We start from the raw sequence: 17,914 nt of genomic DNA, 5'->3' as shown, positions 1-17,914 counted from the left end.
CTTCCTGAGAAAGATAGGCGAGTTTGTTTCTCATATAAACGTAAGGCAAGTTCGAGTCTATTGTCCGTTGAGTGGTTTGTGTTGCAGTTTTTAAAAAAAGGGGGGTTTCTCTTGTCTTGTTTTCCCATCTCATCTTTTATTGCACAGCCCCACAATCCTTCGCTTTTTCCAGTTGGACAAAGTCTGCATGTATGAGATTGTGCTCAAGTGATGAACAATTGGTGGGAAGCCCTTATTATTGTTTCGGTCCGTGGAGAAGTCCTTTGGGTGTAAAACTGTACCTTGTGGGGGGGGTAACAAAACAAGCGGCATCTTGAATTGACCGAGTTACCCGTTGAAATCAAAGCAACGATTGTGCTTTTGAGTTACTATTACGACTGTCATTGCATTAAAACATACAAGGCTTCCAAACAAATCCTCGAGGCAGCTCCACCAGCTCTGCGTCTGGTCGTTGGAAACCCGTAGAAACTGGGAGCCATCTTGAACTGACGATTCAATAGACATTCGAGCACCTTTCCGAGCAGCGTTGTGCTTTTAATTTACAACTACAACAGCCGTGTCTGTCATAGCGATGAAGTAGACGGCTTCCAAAGTGAGCCTTAAGAAATCCATCTTGAATTGAAGGTTATCCGTTGAAAACTAAGCAACATTCCAGGCTTCGAAGCTAGCTCTACAATTTTGTCTGTTTTAGTGACTGTAATAAAGTTAACAAGTCTTCCAAAATGGTCAAAATTAGGTGTAGATGAAAGTAGATGGCTTCCAGGCTGTTTTTGCGAGGCTTGCGCTAGTCCTTGATTGACTTTGTGTCTATTATAGTTCTTGCAATAAAGCAGCTGTCTTCAAAAATGTTCAGACTGTCTCCACAAGGCTTGGCCACATGTCTGTAGGAAGCCATCTTGAATTGACCAAGTTTCAAGCACCTTTCGAGCAAGTTACCGTTCTAACTTTTCTCATTGACTGTTTTAGTAGATGGCTTCCCAAAATGGTCTCCACGAGGCTTGGGTTAGTTGACTTGTTTAGCCAGTACCTGTGCTTCTACCATGGCTCACAAACAGGGAGATAACAAAGCCCCTAGTTTTTCATCATTGCGTTTTCTCGCGCGTCCACTTGATCATAGTCTCGGGCGAGCGGTAGAGGAAGATGAGCTTCGAGTACATGTCCTCCTCCAGGTCGAGCTCTCCGGTCTCTCGGACCAGAAAGATGTCGGTGCAGAGCTTGAGGATGCGGTCCACGTTGGGGAGCTCCTCGAACATTATGGTGTGAGAGATTCCGCTGAAGAACTCGCGGACGAACTTCCCGATGACGAGGACCACGGAGGCATACAGGCCCATGATGCTGCAGGGGAAGAGACAAAAGTGTTACACATTGTATGCACAGAATAGATTCATATTGTGGATTATATTGTATTGCCAACTTCACGTTATTGGCACGATATCCATATTGGAAGAAGCTACAATATATCGCAAAAGTAGGTCTTCCTCCTGACTGAGATTAACACATCTTTTGCACAAATCCAGCTGGGAGATTGGTTCCCTGTGCGCTGCAATGAGGTTGCTCTTTTCGGGTTGTCCCAGAAGCATCAAATGCAGTTCGTTTGACAAAAAACTGCCTTGATTTCAATGAGAATGAAAAAGTTATAGAAATGTGTGTCAATGTGTACAATGATACAACATAAGCAGGGATCCCTGTGCCGTGCGAGGAGACATCACCATAAATTGGTCGAATGCAGTCCATACCGACTTGTCTATGCCCGATCACATCAAATCTCGGAGGCTTAGCAGGTAGGACCTGGTCGGCACTTGGATGGGAGACCGTTTGGGAACCAGGAAGCCTGGGTGAATGTAGTGAGTGGTTGTTGGTGGCTGCAGATTGCCAGCTTCACTTCCTAACCTACCTGAGGGTTGACTGAAAGAAAGCAAGGCTGCCAATGGCCACTCCGACCACCGCCATCAACTCTCATTCATTCTGACTTTTTTTCCTAGTTTGGCTGGGGGTGCGTCTTATACTCCGGAGTGACTAATATATATTTTTCTTTTTGTTTAAATTCAGATATATAATTTCACATGCCGTTAGAGGGAACTGCAGGCTAATCTAGGCGGGACTGGCGTAAAGCGGAGGATACTCTTACTGCAATGAAGAAAACAAAAAAAAGCTAATCACAGGCTAAAAGCTACATGGCCACAGCTAGAGGAACGGGTTCGCATATGAGAGCTTGAAAAACGTGCTGCCGGGAGAGGCTCGTCAACGGTGCAGATACGCCTCTGTGTCCAGGTAGTTGCCAAGGCGATTGATTTGGAGTGAGATCGACAGTTTGGTATGTTCTTTATGCTATAGTTATCTGAACTGCTAATGTGACGTTAACATACCGGACTCCAATTTAGTTCGTTGTTTATGCTTCATGTAGCTAACTATCAATGTGCATACCGTACGCCTGTTGTTTTTGTTAGCATACCGTACGCCTGTTGTTTTTGTTAGCATACCGTACGCCTGTTGTTTTTTTCCTCATTAGGCAATTTTTGGTTAGTGCGTCTAATACTCCGGAGCGACTTATAGTCCGGAAAATGTTTTTACTGTTGGGGGAGACGCATGAAAACTCCACACAGAGATGCCCTGTCTGGGGAAAAGACCCAGGACCTTCTTGCTGTGAAGCATGAGCGCCAACTGCTGTACCACCGTGCTGCCCAGGATTGAAAGTCCAAATGAACAGTCATCATTGAAGCAGCAGATGGATCAGACCTTCCTTCAAGCTCAAAATCCAGAGAGAGAAGAGAAACCTTGAGGAGAACCGCATTGAAGGAGAGATCAAACTCCCTTGGACGAACTGGCTCATGGAACTCCATCTGCAGATCGGGTTGAAAACTGTGGCGCTAACATCCAGTCCTTGCTGGTGCTTCAGGATCAACAAGTACAAATAACTACTGCTGCTCACCCGTATCCGGCCAAGAAGCCCAGGCTGGGGGGACTGACTTGGTCGCTGAACACATAGACGTCCAGCCCTGCATCGTCCTTCTTTTTCCGGTCGAGGGGTCCATGTTCAGTCTGATTCACGATCCACCACTCCTGGACCTGTCCCGAGTCGTTGTTTCCGCGCTTCAACCTCACGGACAAGTTAAACATCTTTTCTTCTGCGGAAAAAGAGTGAAACATTTAGACAAACATTAAACCTCGAACTTAAGCTACACTTTATCTCTCGCAAAAAAGGAAAAGACTTAAAATACTTAAAATGAATGTGTTCTTTCAAGCAACACAATCTGACGGTGTTTTTAGTATTCCATGTGTGCTGATCTTGAAACCAGTAAGAAATTGTAATTAAAAATCTGGTTAGCATTTTAGTATAAATTAAAGATGCACTAACTTTTTTGCTTCCTATACCGATACTGGGGGTTTGAGAATCTGCAAGGGAAAATGTTGGTCATCTTTCCCCAACGCAAATATATATATATATATATATTATTATTTTTTTTCAATCAACTGTACTAGAAAAACATTAAACAAAAAAATGACTTTCTACTCGACTTTCTCGTGTCGAGGAAGCTCCCTTAATGTAACCTTTTAGAAGGTGTGATTAATGGTTAATAAAACCATTACAATGTGTGCTGTTTGATCAGTGATTCTTGGACACTTGGACACAGTGGCTGATTTTATTTTATTAGTTCAATATTTTACTAGCTACTTTAGGTTATTACTGTATTTCTGTTAAGTGTCTTTGAGTCTCTTGAAAAGCGCTATACAAATAAAATGTATTATCATTCAATTATTGTTTCTATCCATGCCTTGATAAGTTGATGTTAGCATTAGCAAACCTCCGCTAGCTTTAGCATGCAATTACTAGCTGCGGCATTATGCGCAGATGCGTAGTTAAAACTACCTCGGCGAATAAATTCTCCAGGTTCTTCCCTTTAAAATGAGGTACAGTTTGTCCATATTCACTGAGATTTAGTCGGAGAAAGTTTTGTTTTTAAAGCGTGGAGAGCCAAAACTGGTATCGCTTCAGCATCAGGTATTTGTAGCCAATACCCGATATCGTATGTTTTCGGGTATCTGCTCCTGCTGGGTGCATCCCAAAGTAAACCACACACATGTAATTAAAATGTTATTCCTCATATTATCAAATCTTTGCACATTTAAAGGTAAATTTGCAAATCTATTCACTGAGAAGAGAGAAGAGAATTGTGACTGGGCGGACTTGGAATAAACAAAAGGGTTACTAAATGACGGCTACTTGGCAACATTTGGTAAAATATATGAAAAATAAACCTCTAATATATATTTAGATAAAAATATAATAATAAAACTTTTGCCCAAACCTTCATAAAGATGCTCCACTGCTTTAGAGTCTGAGTCGCTGGGAGCTCTGATGTAACGCGGGAACAGCTCCGGTAGCACCCTGAAAAACAAGAGAACATTACACACACTTTCTGTACATTTACAAATGGATTTATAGTAACTGGGGGTGGGACTTTACCGTTCATTTTGCTAAATTAATTACAAAGATTTTAACGCATACATTTTTTAAACGCAATTAATCGTATTTCCCCCCAACCCGGAACCTTTCTATTTACGTGTTTCTGGTACGCCCGTATATCTGACGCACATCCACCCACAACAGCAATAGACGGAAATGTATATATTTCTATGACGGAGACGCTTCACTCTCAGGCTCAGTTTTGTTTTTAAAAACATCCTGATGGGACGATAAACATCTGTATAGATATAGACGGCATCGCGTCATAGAAGGGGGTGTGGCTTCGCTGAGGGGGAAAATAGAATCTTTTGGGAAACATAATTTTCCGCTATTTTCTGATAGAATATGAACTTATTTATTTCACATAAATAAAGTCAAGTGTAAATCGGGCCCATATGGATATTTTCTCATATCAGATTGTTCCGTAGAAGTGAAAAAACGACAGTCGTAGCTAGCGCTGGCTAGCTGTTCATGTTAGCACAATGCTAACATGAAGCATTGTGTTAGCATTTTCCGTTATTTATGTATTTATGGGCTGTTGAACCACTTTGCTCCACTCCATGTCTTTGTATCTTTATATAGTAGAAAACTATATTCATAATTCAGCATTTGTTAAAGTAGTTTTTTTAATAATTAGAGAAATTTAGATTTTTCTCCAAATTGTTTTCTCCCCTTAACTGTTTTAAAACAAGACCATATATGGGCAATTCTAGAGATGCCGTCTGTGTGCAAGTTGTGCAAAAAAAGAGCTTGCCTTCCACCGCAGTTACTGAAGTCTAAAACACAATCTCAATGCAAAACATGTTGGGGCAAACACAGAGACGTCCTCGATACTAATGTTAGCGTTAGCCTCAAACACAGAGACGTCCTCGATACTAATGTTAGCGTTAGCCTCAAACACAGAGACGTCCTCGATACTAATGTTAGCGTTAGCATCAAACACAAGGACATTATCGATGCTAATGTTAGCGTTAGCCTCAAACACAGGGACGTCCTCGATACTAATGTTAGCGTTAGCCTCAAACACAGAGACGTCCTCGATGCTAATGTTAGCGTTAGCCTCAAACACAAGGACATTATCGATGCTAATGTTAGCGTTAGCCTCAAACACAGGGACGTCCTCGATGCTAATGTTAGCGTTAGCCTCAAACACAGGGACGTCCTCGATGCTAATGTTAGCGTTAGCCTCAAACACAGAGACGTCCTCGATGCTAATGTTAGCGTTAGCCTCAAACACAGAGACGTCCTCGATGCTAATGTTAGCGTTAGCCTCAAACACAGAGACGTTCTCGATGCTAATGTTAGCATCAGCCTCAAACACAGGAACGTCCTCGATACTAATGTTAGCATCAGCCTCAAACACAGGAACGTCCTCGATACTAATGTTAGCGTTAGCCTCAAACACAGAGACGTCCTCGATGCTAATGTTAGCGTTAGCCTCAAACACAGAGACGTCCTCGATGCTAATGTTAGCGTTAGCCTCAAACACAGAGACGTCCTCGATGCTAATGTTAGCGTTAGCCTCAAACACAGAGACGTCCTCAATGCTAATGTTAGCGTTAGCATCAAACACAGAGACGTCCTCGATGCTAAGGTTAGCGTTAGCCTTAAACACAGGGACGTCCTCGATGCTAAGGTTAGCGTTAGCCTCAAACACAGGGACGTCCTCAATGCTAATGTTAGCGTTAGCCTCAAACACAGGGACGTCCTCGATGCTAATGTTAGCGTTAGCCTCAAACACAGAGACGTCCTCGATGCTAATGTTAGCGTTAGCCTCAAACACAGAGACGTCCTCGATGCTAATGTTAGCGTTAGCCTCAAACACAGAGACGTCCTCGATGCTAATGTTAGCGTTAGCCTCAAACACAGAGACGTCCTCGATGCTAATGTTAGCGTTAGCCTCAAACACAGAGACGTCCTCGATGCTAATGTTAGCGTTAGCCTCAAACACAGAGACGTCCTCGATGCTAATGTTAGCGTTAGCATCAAACACAGAGACGTCCTCGATGCTAAGGTTAGCGTTAGCCTTAAACACAGGGACGTCCTCGATGCTAAGGTTAGCGTTAGCCTCAAACACGGGGACGTCCTCGATGCTAATGTTAGCGTTCAGCCTCAAAGAAACGCTCCAGCCACGCCCACTCTGAGCCACAATAACCCTAACCCTTGTCAGGAGATGAAAAAGCCCTTTGATTTCTGTTTACAGCAATTGTTAAACACTTCAAGGTGCTGATTTATGGCCCTTTTGCTTTTATATAAATGTGGCATTATTATTACTTTAATTTACAAGTGACATGAGTGATCAGAGTTTCTTAAAACACTTGAAAGCTAAAAAGCTATAAATGCACTTTGCCTCTGTTACTTGAATAACCATACAGATTAACAATAATAAATACATTTGTTGTTAAACACATGTTTCTATCTAATTATTGAATAATCTTGGTGCAAAAAATTGTTGTTTTTGGTTTTCGATTAAAATGCGATGAATTAATTACAGACCTGTAATTAATTCGATTAAAACATTTTAATCGAGTCCCACCACTAATAATAACGATATTTGATGCCTTAATAATCATTTTCCTTACACATTATTGTCGTCGCTGCCTCTCAGCAACTTAATCAGCTCCTCCTTGGTCTTAGGCTCCAGCGTCTTCACCAGTTTCCCCGACGCTATTTCTGCTTTAGCTCCGAGACTCAGGTTTCTACAGAATCAGTCACAAAAAAAGGAAACATTTGACACTAAAATACGGTAAAAACTTCCAATGAAAGTAGTAGATGTTTGAGAGCGGTGCTGTCGTCACGTGGTGGTTTACCTTTGCACGGACCAGGACACGGTGATGGGGAAGTCCTCGTCTGAGTCCAGCATTTCAATGAGGTTGGTGCGGCTCGGGGGGCTGATGGTCCACAGCGAGTTGGAGCTGCCTTTGAGCTCGGCGATGATCAGGTCCACGGGCATGTAGCCCTCCAGCCACTGCATCGCGTCCTGAACAGAGACAGTAACTATGACTACGGGGACTAGAAAGTTGTTACTTTCAAGCACGGCAAGCAATGTTTATCGAGTCATATATGGGTCGCGGCTCGTCATCCCAGGGTGATTGTGGGTCCTGACGCCATAACAGTTAAGAACCACTGGTTTACGTGGTGTGGGGGCTGGTGAGGGGTGTGGTGGGGGTGCACTGTGAGGAGGGAGGTGCGGAGTTTGTCTTCGCCTCCGTGGGATAAACTTCAGTTTTGAAGGTGCGATGCCATGTGGGAATTGCTGGGTTGCAGGTTCTAGAATATGATGATGTGATCGGACCCAAGGGGTGGCAGGAGCCAGTTTTTCCTATAGAGTTCGGGAATGTGATGTCATATCGCTAAGCATTATGGGATTAGCAGCAATTGTAAACTAATGGAGATTTTAAAAGTTAAAATACTGGAGTTATTGTTCATTGTTAAAACACTTGGACACCACAGTGAGTTAGGTGTATTTACCAGCAGTAACTCAGTAGTTAATGGAGTTGTTCCATGGCTTTTTTCTCCACTTTTTATACTGTTTTAAGCTAATAGTCTATAGAAATGTATGCTAACAGTTGCAAAGATGGCGGATCTCCATGGTAACTGTGGAATTTCCCGAACTCTATTAGCAGCATTACACTTTCACAAGTCGTAGCTAAAAAGAAAATATATGAATTTAGGGCTGTGCAATTAATCGAAATTTGATTGCAATTTCGATTATTACACTAAACGATTACAAAATTGGCATAATCGAGAAAAAAAAGATTAATATTTTTTTTCAATTTTTTATTTATTTAATTTTTTTAATTTATTTTTTTTTCAAAGCAGACTTGCATTATTTCATGGTGCTGGGATTATTTCCCCTTCGCATTTCCCGTGCCGTGGCTCAAACTTTTGCCTGACATAAAAACAAACGGCGCTGTGTGATGATGTCATCAGGCCGCGCTGCTCAGTTTGCTTGCGCAGGTGTGAGGGCTGGCCAGCAGGGGGCAGGTGTGAAACAGAGACCTCTCCTTAATCGAGGCAGACTTGAAATCATTTGTACTTTTATGACTGTTCAGAGAAGAGAAAATATTCAGAATCGTTTTTTTTATTTATAAATATATATATATATACTTTTTGGACAAATGTGACACTAGAGGAAAGTTGTTGTGGTCGAGGAAAAGAGATATTTAACAGCTTTGAAATAGATTTAATTGTTAAGACACCAAAATCAAAGCATGTAGACGTTGCCAAAATACTGTTCAGGGATATTGACGTCATGGTGGATAAAGTGAATGGCTGTAACTGTAATGTTTACTTACATCGTTTCCCAGGTATTTCTTCCCAAACTGTTGAAATTCAGCTGCAGTAACGGTGTGCAGCTGCTTTTGCTGAGCGCTCATGGTGAAAATGGGCTGAAAGAAGAAGTCAAATACAATATGGTATGTTTTAGGGATTAAAATGGAAGCGGTGTGGCCTAAACAGTAGTAGTTTAACCGAGCACAATTACTCCAGTTCAGCTTTACCCAAATCGAAAAGTTCATGAGAGAAGCGTCAATATAGCAGCGAAAACAAGGATGAAAACACAACAAAGAGCGACAAAAATGTGATAAAAAAGCAAAAAGAAAGCCACAAAAAGGACAAAAAAGCAATAAAAATTGACAAAAAAAGAAAAAAACAAAAAAACAAAAAAAACACAAAAAAGTAACACAAAAGCCAACAAAATTGAAACAAAAAATAGTGCAAAAAAGTGACAAAAAAAGCGGAAAAAAAAGAATTTAAATTAACAATAATTAACAAAAATTGACAAAAAGTGACAAAAAAGTGAAAAAATAAACAAAAAGTGACAAAAGAAGCAGCAAAAAAGCAACAAATCGACAAAAGCGTGAAAAACAACAAAAAAGAGGCAAAAAATCAACAATACCACCATACAAAAAAGAACAAAAAAAAAGAAAATTAGTCAAAAAAGTGACAAAAAAACCCCGACAACAAAGCAAAAAAAACAACACAAAAAGCAACAATAAAGTAACAAAAAAGCGAAAAATATTAACAAATAATAATAAAATAAAATAGTCAAAAAAGCAAAAAAAAGTAACAAAACGTAACAATAAGAAAGTAACAATAAATCGACAAAAAGTGACAAAAAATGAAAAAAGAAAAAGTGACAAAAAAATGACGAATACGTCACGAAATCTAGATGAAAATGAGATGAAAACGAGGATAAAAATGCAACAAAAACATTGCACTGAAAAATGGCAAAAATGCAATGCAAAAAAAAAAAAGTCAAAAAAGTAATGACAACGTGAAGAAAAAGATCCATTGAGATCAGTCTTCTAGGCTTTCAAATGAGGCGTAGGGATGCGACCCTCTCGTCCACCGGGGTGAACTCCAACACGTGGCGGCTGAGCTGGGGGGATATGAGCAAACCCACCCCGGCCCGCCGCCTCTCCCCGCGGGCAACTCCAGAAAAATGGAGAGTCCAGCCTCTCTCCAGGAGTTGGGATCCGGAACCCAAGCTGTGCGTGGAGGTGAGCCCGACTATATCTAGTCGGTATCTCTCAACCTCCCGCACAAGCTCAGGCTCCTTCCCCCCCAGCGAGGTGACGTTCCATGTCCCGAACGCCAGAAGCTGTGCATGCGGACCAGGTGGGTCCACAGGAGGGCGGGCCCACGTCGTCCCTTCGGGCTGGGCCCGGCCGGGCCCCGTGGGCAGAGACCCGGCCACCAGACGCTCGCGTTCGGGCCCCAACCCCAGGTCTGGCTCCAGGGTGGGGCCCCGGCTGCGCCTGCCGGGCGACGTCACAGTCCTTGAATGTGTCACGTCCATGGGGTCTTCTGAACTGCTCTTCGTCTGACCCGTCACCTCGGACCTGTTTGCCATGGGAGACCCTACCGGGGGCATAAAGCCCCAGACAACATAGCTCCTCGGATCATTCGGGCACTCAAACAACCCCACCACGTTAAGGTAGCAGTTCACGGGGGTTGCGCAACTTAAATGCAACTTTTAGATTTGGGTAAGGCCGAAACTGGAGGAAATGCACTCGGTTAAGGTGGGGGTTAAGAGGTGAAGTCCTGTATGAACCTGGAATCCGGCCAGTGTGATGGTGAAGGACACGTCTTGGGGCAAGTTGACGACTCCGGCCACAGATTTGACGAGGGACATGAAGAGCAGCGGGAACCACACGATGCAGATGAGCAGCGCCACGATCATGCCCCCCATCCCGTACTTCACCACCTTCTTCTTCTTCTGCCCCCGAGGCTGCGGGTACCTCTGCAGAGAAAACACAGACTTTTTAAGATCCAAGGTTATGGCTCGCCTCAATTTCCAGGTTTTGGGCCTTTTTTGGGAGGACCATGTGACTAAGGGTTACACTGTTACGGCCACAGTGCACATGCTGCTCACAGTGGTCCAAACCTTTTTTCTTCTTCTCAACCTATTCTTTACAAAATACAAAACAACTATTGAAATACGGAATCGTGCGGACCTTCTCGGACTCCCTCCAGCACTTGAGGATGAAGATGTGGGCGTAGATGTCCTCCACACAGATCCAGCTGGACAAGGACAGAGAGGTGTCGGTCCAAACCCAGTCCATCACGGCTCGCAGCTCCGTCAGGAACGGCACCATGCGGAAACTACGGGAAAACACACCCAAACATAATCAAATACACAATATACAAAAAGTCTATTATGTCGACTCTGGCTTCGGATTTTGTCAGATAATCACAAAAACATGGCCAATATTTCAAAGGTCCTATATCATGCAAAATCGACTTTTTGGAGCTTTTAGCCATGTTGTTTTGCTATTTCCTTATCAAAAACACCCCCAGAGTGGTTTTTGGCTTCATTCACGCAGTTCTCAGCAATCCTCCTGAATCCTGCGCCCGGAGCAGCTGCGCCGCCCTCTGCTGGAAAACCACTGAGTTCTGACACTCTGACGTTTTTTACGTCATAGTATAAAACAGGAAGAGCACAACTTCTGTAATGTAATGCCTTACAGCCTGATTTGAATTTATTAAACAGCATTTTTGTTTTGTTTTTTAAAGCGCTTCCAGGTCAGGGCTGAAAACAAACGCACCCCTGAGCGTCTGAACAGATGTCATGTTTGCACTGAAGGATGTGACGATGGAAAGATGGAGCTCTTTCTAAACTATTCTGGACACACCTGTTCTTTATTCTTAGCTAACGATAATATCGCGGATAAAAGCGCGTTTGCCGACGAGGACAGACTTCACTCAACCTTGCTAAACTGTAGACTGTAAAGTAACATGTGCAATAATCTCTGTATCAGCTGCACTTTATTAACTCTGAGTGATCTTCTTGAACGCCGACTGTAACAAGTGTCTCCTTTGTGAGATCAATAAAGGATTATCTTATCGTATCTTATCTTATCTTATCTTAAAGAAGAGGCCACTTGGCAGAAGTTGGAATTTCTTTCCGGGATTCAGCGACTATCAGCCAAAATAGTGTTTTTCTGTGACTGTCTCTGATGGATGTTTGGTGAACCTTTGCCAGAATCAAAGTGGATTAACTTTTATAACCAACGCGAGTCCCCAATGTGATGGAGAGGCCAGGACAGAGCGGTGGTGAGTCAAAACGTGTGTTAGCTTGTGTGTTAGCTATTTATGAAGCTGTGTTGCAGTCCATATAACTGCATCGTGAAGCAACTTACTTTAACACTTATTGCTGTGATATTTATATTTATTTTACTGCTAATATTGCATGGGTAGATCCGCTCGGAGAGAGGGGGCGGAGTTAACTGAATCGAAGCGTCTTCCGGGTTTGCAAAATACCCCCAGAAAACACTTATATTTCTCACAGAAAATAGTTCTCCATAGCAGTAGAGGTACAACATATCATATAAATGCCTATACTTAACTTTGGGATGCCTAAAATAGCATGATACAGATCCTTTAAAGGACTTTTCAGGGCGATTGTCACAGAAACGCTAAACTCGGCTGCAAGTTTATGACATAGAATAAAGCTTTGCAATTGGACAGTGTTTTCCCCACAAATGTATGAGTTGACAAGATTCTAAAGGAGGAGAAAACTAGTGGAATGCATGGAGTAAAAACCAGTGTAAGAAGTGATAACCCCCTTCAGTGTGAGCGTGTTGACCTCTCACCCCTGGAACAGGAAGAGGTTGACGTAGTTGTAGCTCTTGGTGAGGAAGTTCCCCAGGACTCGAGTGGGGTATCCGCAGCGGATCTGGTACGCCGACAGGCCGAAGTAGATGCACTTGACGAAGTACCACATCTGAGCCACGTGGTTCTCACTGAAGCGCCTGAAACAGAGACAGAACGGGAGGAAAAACAGTTACACACTGTAGGAGAGCGGGGACAATGACTACACTTACGGATATTCATTTGAAACGTGTGCTGTGGATTACTGAGGTAAATATGAGAAGAAAATGTATTGCAAGTTTCTGAAATGTATAAAACAAAATAAGTCATTTTATGTAAAAGCGTCAAAACAGCGACAAGAACGAGGAACAAAAAAGCATCAGAAAGTCACAAAAAGAAGTAAAAAAACAATGAAAGTGCAGCAAAAAAGTAACAAAAACGTCACGAAAAAGCAACAAAAGAGAAACAGAAAAATGGTAAAAATGAGAAAGATCTGTCTTAGCTTTCAAATAAGCTAAGACAGACTAGGCCAATGTCACTGGCCTATAGGCTCTAAGCTCCAGTTGAGGAGGAGAAGGGGGAGGAGGAGAAGGAGAAGAAGAACATGGAGAACAAGGAGGAGAAGAAGAAGGAGGAGAACAAGGAGAAGGAGGCGAAGGGGAAGAAGGAGAAGAAGGAGAAGGAGAAGGAGAAGAAGAACAAGGAGAAGGAGGGGGAAAAGGAGGAGGACAAGAAGAAGAAGGAGGAGGAGGAGAAGGAGGAGGACAAGAAGAACCAGGAGAACAAGGAGACAAAGGAGGAGGAGAAGGAGAACAAGGAGAAGGAGGAGGAGAAGAAGAAGAATGAGGAGGAGGAGGGGAAAAGGAGGAGAAGAAGAAGAAGGAGGACAAGAAGGAGAAGGAGGAGAAGGAGCAGAAGGAGAAGAAGAAGAAGAAGAAGAAGAAGAAGGAGGACAAAAAGGAGAAGGAGGAGAAGGAACAGAAGGAGAAGGTGGGGGTGAAAAGGTTAGGAAAACAACCTTACAATTATGCATAAAAAAGGATAAACGTTGAATCGGTGCAATAATAAAACATCTTACTGTAAAGAAGTTATGTATATGTTTCGAGGTGAAAGTTTAAATGTGATTAAGAGCAAACTGGCCCAAAACATACAAATTAGAACAGAACAAAGGAGTTTTGCTTGCAGTGTCTCCAAAGTGTAGCTGTACTTTTGATATTTCAACTAGATGCCTAAATAAATGCTGCAGAACAAAATGGGAGCTTTTATTATGTACAAAACCCGCTATTCCTGTGGTTTTTGGATTTGTTTTTTGCATCAGTTTTTGCATCAGTTTGAATGACTTCTGTTGCTTCATTGGTCTTGATATAAATGCTAAAGTAAGTGGCTCTTACTTGTCGGTGACGCCCGGCAGAATGAAGAACATCCAGAAGTGGATCCCGAACACGAGGATGACCTGGAATATGACCTTCCCCACCACGGACTTCCTGAGGTACAGGGCCCGGTCCACCACCATCGTCCCGAACTGGATCAGCACCATCACCAGGAACGGCCCCGGCACCTGGTCCTCGGACAGAGACGAGGTGATGTCGGCCGCCGAGTGTTTCTGAAAGCATTTACGCCGTGACTTTTACTATTACAGGGAGGGACGGTCAAGAACCACTCATTCAGTTTGTTTGTGCGTGTGCTTTGTTCATTGTAAAAGCCTAAGAAGCCACATCCATGAACAGTAGGTGGCGCTGTGCCGGTGTACTGTCAATGCCACGGACTCACAACAAGGATTTAGGCCCATTTTGTGTGTAGTGGAAGCTACGAACAAATAAGCTAAGACAGACTAGGCCAATGTCACTGGCCTATAGGCTGTAAACTCCAGTCGAGGAGGAGGAGGAAGAAGAGGGAGAGGAAGAAGAAGAGGCAGAAGAGGAAGAAGAAGGAAGAGAAGAAGGAGAAGGATAAAAAGAAGAAGAAGAGGCAGAAGAAGAAGAAGAAAGAGGAGGAGAAGAAGAAGGAAGAGGAGGAGGAGAAGAAGGAGAAGAAAGAGGAGAAGAAGAAGAAGTAGAAGGAAGAGGAGAAGAAGAAGGAGAAGAAGAAGAAGGAGGAGGAGAAGGAGAAGGAAGAGAAGGAGAAGAAGGAGGAGAAAAAGAAGAAGAAGAAGGAGAAGAAGGAGAAGAAGAAGAAGAAGGGGAGGAGGAGGAGAAGAAGAAAGAGAAGGAGAAGAAGGAGAAAAAGAAGAAGAAAGAGGAGAAGAAGAAGAAGTAGAAGGAAGAGGAGGAGAAGAAGAAGAAGGAAGAGGAGAAAAAGAAGAAGAAGGAGAAGAAGAAGGAAGAGGAGAAAAAGAAGAAGGAGAAGAAGAAGGAGGAGGAGGAGAAGAAGGAAGAGAAGGAGAAGAAGGAGAAAAAGAAGAAGAAAGAGGAGAAGAAGAAGAAGTAGAAGGAAGAGGAGGAGAAGAAGAAGGAGAAGAAGGAGAAGAAGAAGTAGAAGGAAGAGGAGGAGAAGAAGAAGGAGAAGAAGAAGAAGAAGAAGGAGGAAAAGGAGAAGAAGGAGACGGAGAGGAAGAAGAAGGAAAAGAAGGAGAAGAATTTGTACTTTCTCATCAGAATACTTATTTATACCAGTACTTTCTTCTTTAGTCTTCATTTGACTGAATAATTGGTTGTTAGCGTTATTGTGACAATGACCCTGACAGATGTAAAACGTGCTCATAAACGTGTGTGAAGAAAGTAGAGTTACAGAGGGATTCTTTACATTGGCCCGTTTGCAGCTAAAATAGTGAAATGCAACAGAACTTACTCCAAAAGCCCAGAACCCAAAGACGATGATGATGAAGTCCACGGTGTCGGCGAGGAACATCATGACGTAGACGTCGGTGACGGCGCTGTACTCCGGGTGGATCAGGTTATAGAAGAACTGCCTGATGGGAAGGTAGATGTCCAAAAGCCTGCGACACAAAACAGGATTAGAGACGTTGGTCAGGGATAAATGAACACCTCAACTACAGGGCATGAGTTACACAGTTCTGCTTTAAGTCTCAGAATGGAAAGTGTGGAGTCGGTAGGAGCCACTAAAGTGAAGATGCGGCTGCAAGAGTGTAAAGAAAACTTCATTTTGAGTAAAAGGGGCACTGTATGTTTCTCAAGTCTTTGCCAATGCTTTACCCACAGCGCTCTCCAAGAAAGGAAATGACCATATTTGGAGTACAGTGCCTTTCATGCTACACGTGGATACCAAACTTGTTAATATTTGTGAATGAAAACCCGAGGGAAAGACAAGGATTTCCTGGAAAACTCGTACCTCCTGATCAAGAAGCCTTTCCCCTTGTAGAACTGCTCCCGGATCTTCTCCAGAATCATCTCTTTGCGAGTTTTCATCTGGACGCTGGCCTCGCTGCCCTCTCTGCCCTCTCTGTGGCTGCTGTGGCTGCTGTGGCGGGACGTTGAGCTTCCTGTGGAAACAATTATCATGACCGAGGCTTAATGACCTGTGAACAGAAGCTAAACGACCGAGCGAGGCCGGAGACGCAAACAGAAGAGCTGCTCAGGGTCAAGCACAAGGAGGAGGAGATTACAGTGTCGTCCATTAGTAAAGAAAACATCAACTTTCACACAAATAAAGAGTGTTTTAACCTCTTAACCCCCACCTGAACCCAGGGCATTTTCTCCAGGTTTACCCAAATCTAAAAGCTTCAAAATGGCAACAAAACCGTGATGAAAAAGTGACAAAAAGCCACCAAAGGACAACAAAACAATAACAAAAAAGTGACCAAAAAGTGACCAAAAACCACCAAAGCGCAACAAAAAAGTGACAAAAAAGTGATTAAAAAAACGGATTAAAAAGTGACAAAGTGATGAAAAAGTGACAAAAAAGGACAAAAAAAGGACAAAAAAGTGACTAAATGACTAAAAAGTGACAAAAAGCCACCAAAGGGCAACAAAACAAAAACAAAAAAGTGACCAAAAACCACCAAGGAGCAATAAAAAAGTGACAAAAAAGTGATAAAAACTGATTAATAAGTGAAAAAAAGTTGGAAAAAAAAGTGACGAAAATATGACAGAAAGCCACCAAAGAGCAACAAAAAATGGCAAAAAGTGACGAAAAAATAATGAAAATTAACAAAAAAGTGATGGAAAAAGTGACAAAAAAGTTACGAAAATGTGACAAAAAGCCACCAAAAGAGCAACAAAAAAGTGACAAAAAGTGATGAAAAAGGGAGAAAAAAGATTTTTTTAAAAGTGATGAAAATGTGACATCAGATGGGAATATTTTTCCCATGTGATGGGAAAAATATTCCAAAATGTGGCGACAACGCAGCAACAACACGAGGAACAAGCTCCTTTTGGATGAGTTTTGTAGGTCTTAGCTTTCGAATTAAGCTTTACAATGGCCTATACTGTAGGCTGTGACCATTTAGATTTGGGTAAAGCTGAACTGTAGAAAATGTACACGGGGGTCAAAATATATATATTTCATTTATCATTTATCATGAGAAAAAAACAAACATCTTTCCAGTAAAATTTAAACGTATTACTTAATTTGAAGAGGAATGGACAGAATTGGGCCTTAAAGTCTCCATCCGTACCTATCTTGGACTGGCCCGAGGAGTGCAATGACTTCTGGGACATGAGGGACCCCCCGGACGTGGAGCTCTTCCTGCGCTGGTAGGTCTGGGGCGGGGGGCACGACACTTGGACCTGTCCCGAGTCGATGGACGTCCCGAAGTTGATGGAGCGCAGCGTGTTCCCGGAGCCCCTGCTCCCCCTGTCGCTGTGCAGGGATCCCGGATTGGACTCGCACTCGCTCTCCTCCGCTTTGGCCTTGCTCTCCTCAACGTCGGACTCCTCCGCGGGGGGAGGAGAGGGCGCGGGCGGGCCCCGCCTCAGCCGAGGGTCGTCGTCGTCCCACAGGCCGTGGCACTAGGAAAGAACCACAGGCTGTTATTAAGAGATGGATGCAGTTCAATTCATTTTGTTACCAGCATTTAAATGAAAAGAGTCGGTAAAATGCACGTTCACATTAATAAACACAGATCTTGGGGGTAGTTCCAATCATCCAATGCATTAAACTCTTTATGGTGTAGAATAATCTCCCTAAAGAAAGCAACAGGGCCAGGTGATCACCAAAATACCTTGAGTATGGATCTGTGGAAGAACAGTGTGAGCAGCTGAACCAGGTCGTAGTGCACGTATCCATCCTTCTTCTCCACTCCGATGATGTTGGGGCCGTAGAAAGGTTTTTTTTGGTCCAGGTTCTGCTGATTGAAGGGGAAGAAGCCGAACTGGAAGAAGTATTTGATGACAATGGTGACCTGCAAAGACAACGGTGACAAGTTCACGGCGAGATCGAGTTATCTCCAGTTCT

The 17,914-nt window shown here is 43.0% G+C and overlaps 1 protein-coding gene across 1 annotated transcript in view; it reads right to left on the bottom strand.

Annotated features, from left to right (window-relative positions):
- Positions 1-602: 602 nt before the first annotated feature.
- Positions 603-17,914, bottom strand: part of piezo2b (piezo-type mechanosensitive ion channel component 2b) — a 175,494-nt gene continuing 158,182 nt past the window's right edge. Inside the window, exons 41-54 of the mRNA XM_079569635.1 lie at positions 17,682-17,861; positions 17,136-17,469; positions 15,851-16,001; positions 15,350-15,497; positions 13,954-14,165; positions 12,565-12,723; positions 10,927-11,074; positions 10,524-10,712; positions 8,764-8,856; positions 7,276-7,445; positions 7,048-7,164; positions 4,308-4,387; positions 2,930-3,125; positions 603-1,335 (exon numbers count right to left, since the gene is read on the bottom strand). Of these exons, the coding sequence (XP_079425761.1) occupies positions 1,083-1,335; positions 2,930-3,125; positions 4,308-4,387; positions 7,048-7,164; positions 7,276-7,445; positions 8,764-8,856; positions 10,524-10,712; positions 10,927-11,074; positions 12,565-12,723; positions 13,954-14,165; positions 15,350-15,497; positions 15,851-16,001; positions 17,136-17,469; positions 17,682-17,861 (2,430 nt within the window). The 3' untranslated portion in view covers positions 603-1,082. The remainder of the gene's footprint in view (positions 1,336-2,929; positions 3,126-4,307; positions 4,388-7,047; positions 7,165-7,275; positions 7,446-8,763; positions 8,857-10,523; positions 10,713-10,926; positions 11,075-12,564; positions 12,724-13,953; positions 14,166-15,349; positions 15,498-15,850; positions 16,002-17,135; positions 17,470-17,681; positions 17,862-17,914) is intronic.

This window comes from Gobius niger, assembly GCF_951799975.1.
Source record: "Gobius niger genome assembly, chromosome: 13".
Classification (NCBI taxonomy): Eukaryota; Metazoa; Chordata; class Actinopteri; order Gobiiformes; family Gobiidae; genus Gobius; species Gobius niger.
The sequence above is the reverse complement of the archived record's forward strand: the minus strand, read 5'-3'. Positions and strand labels throughout refer to the sequence as shown.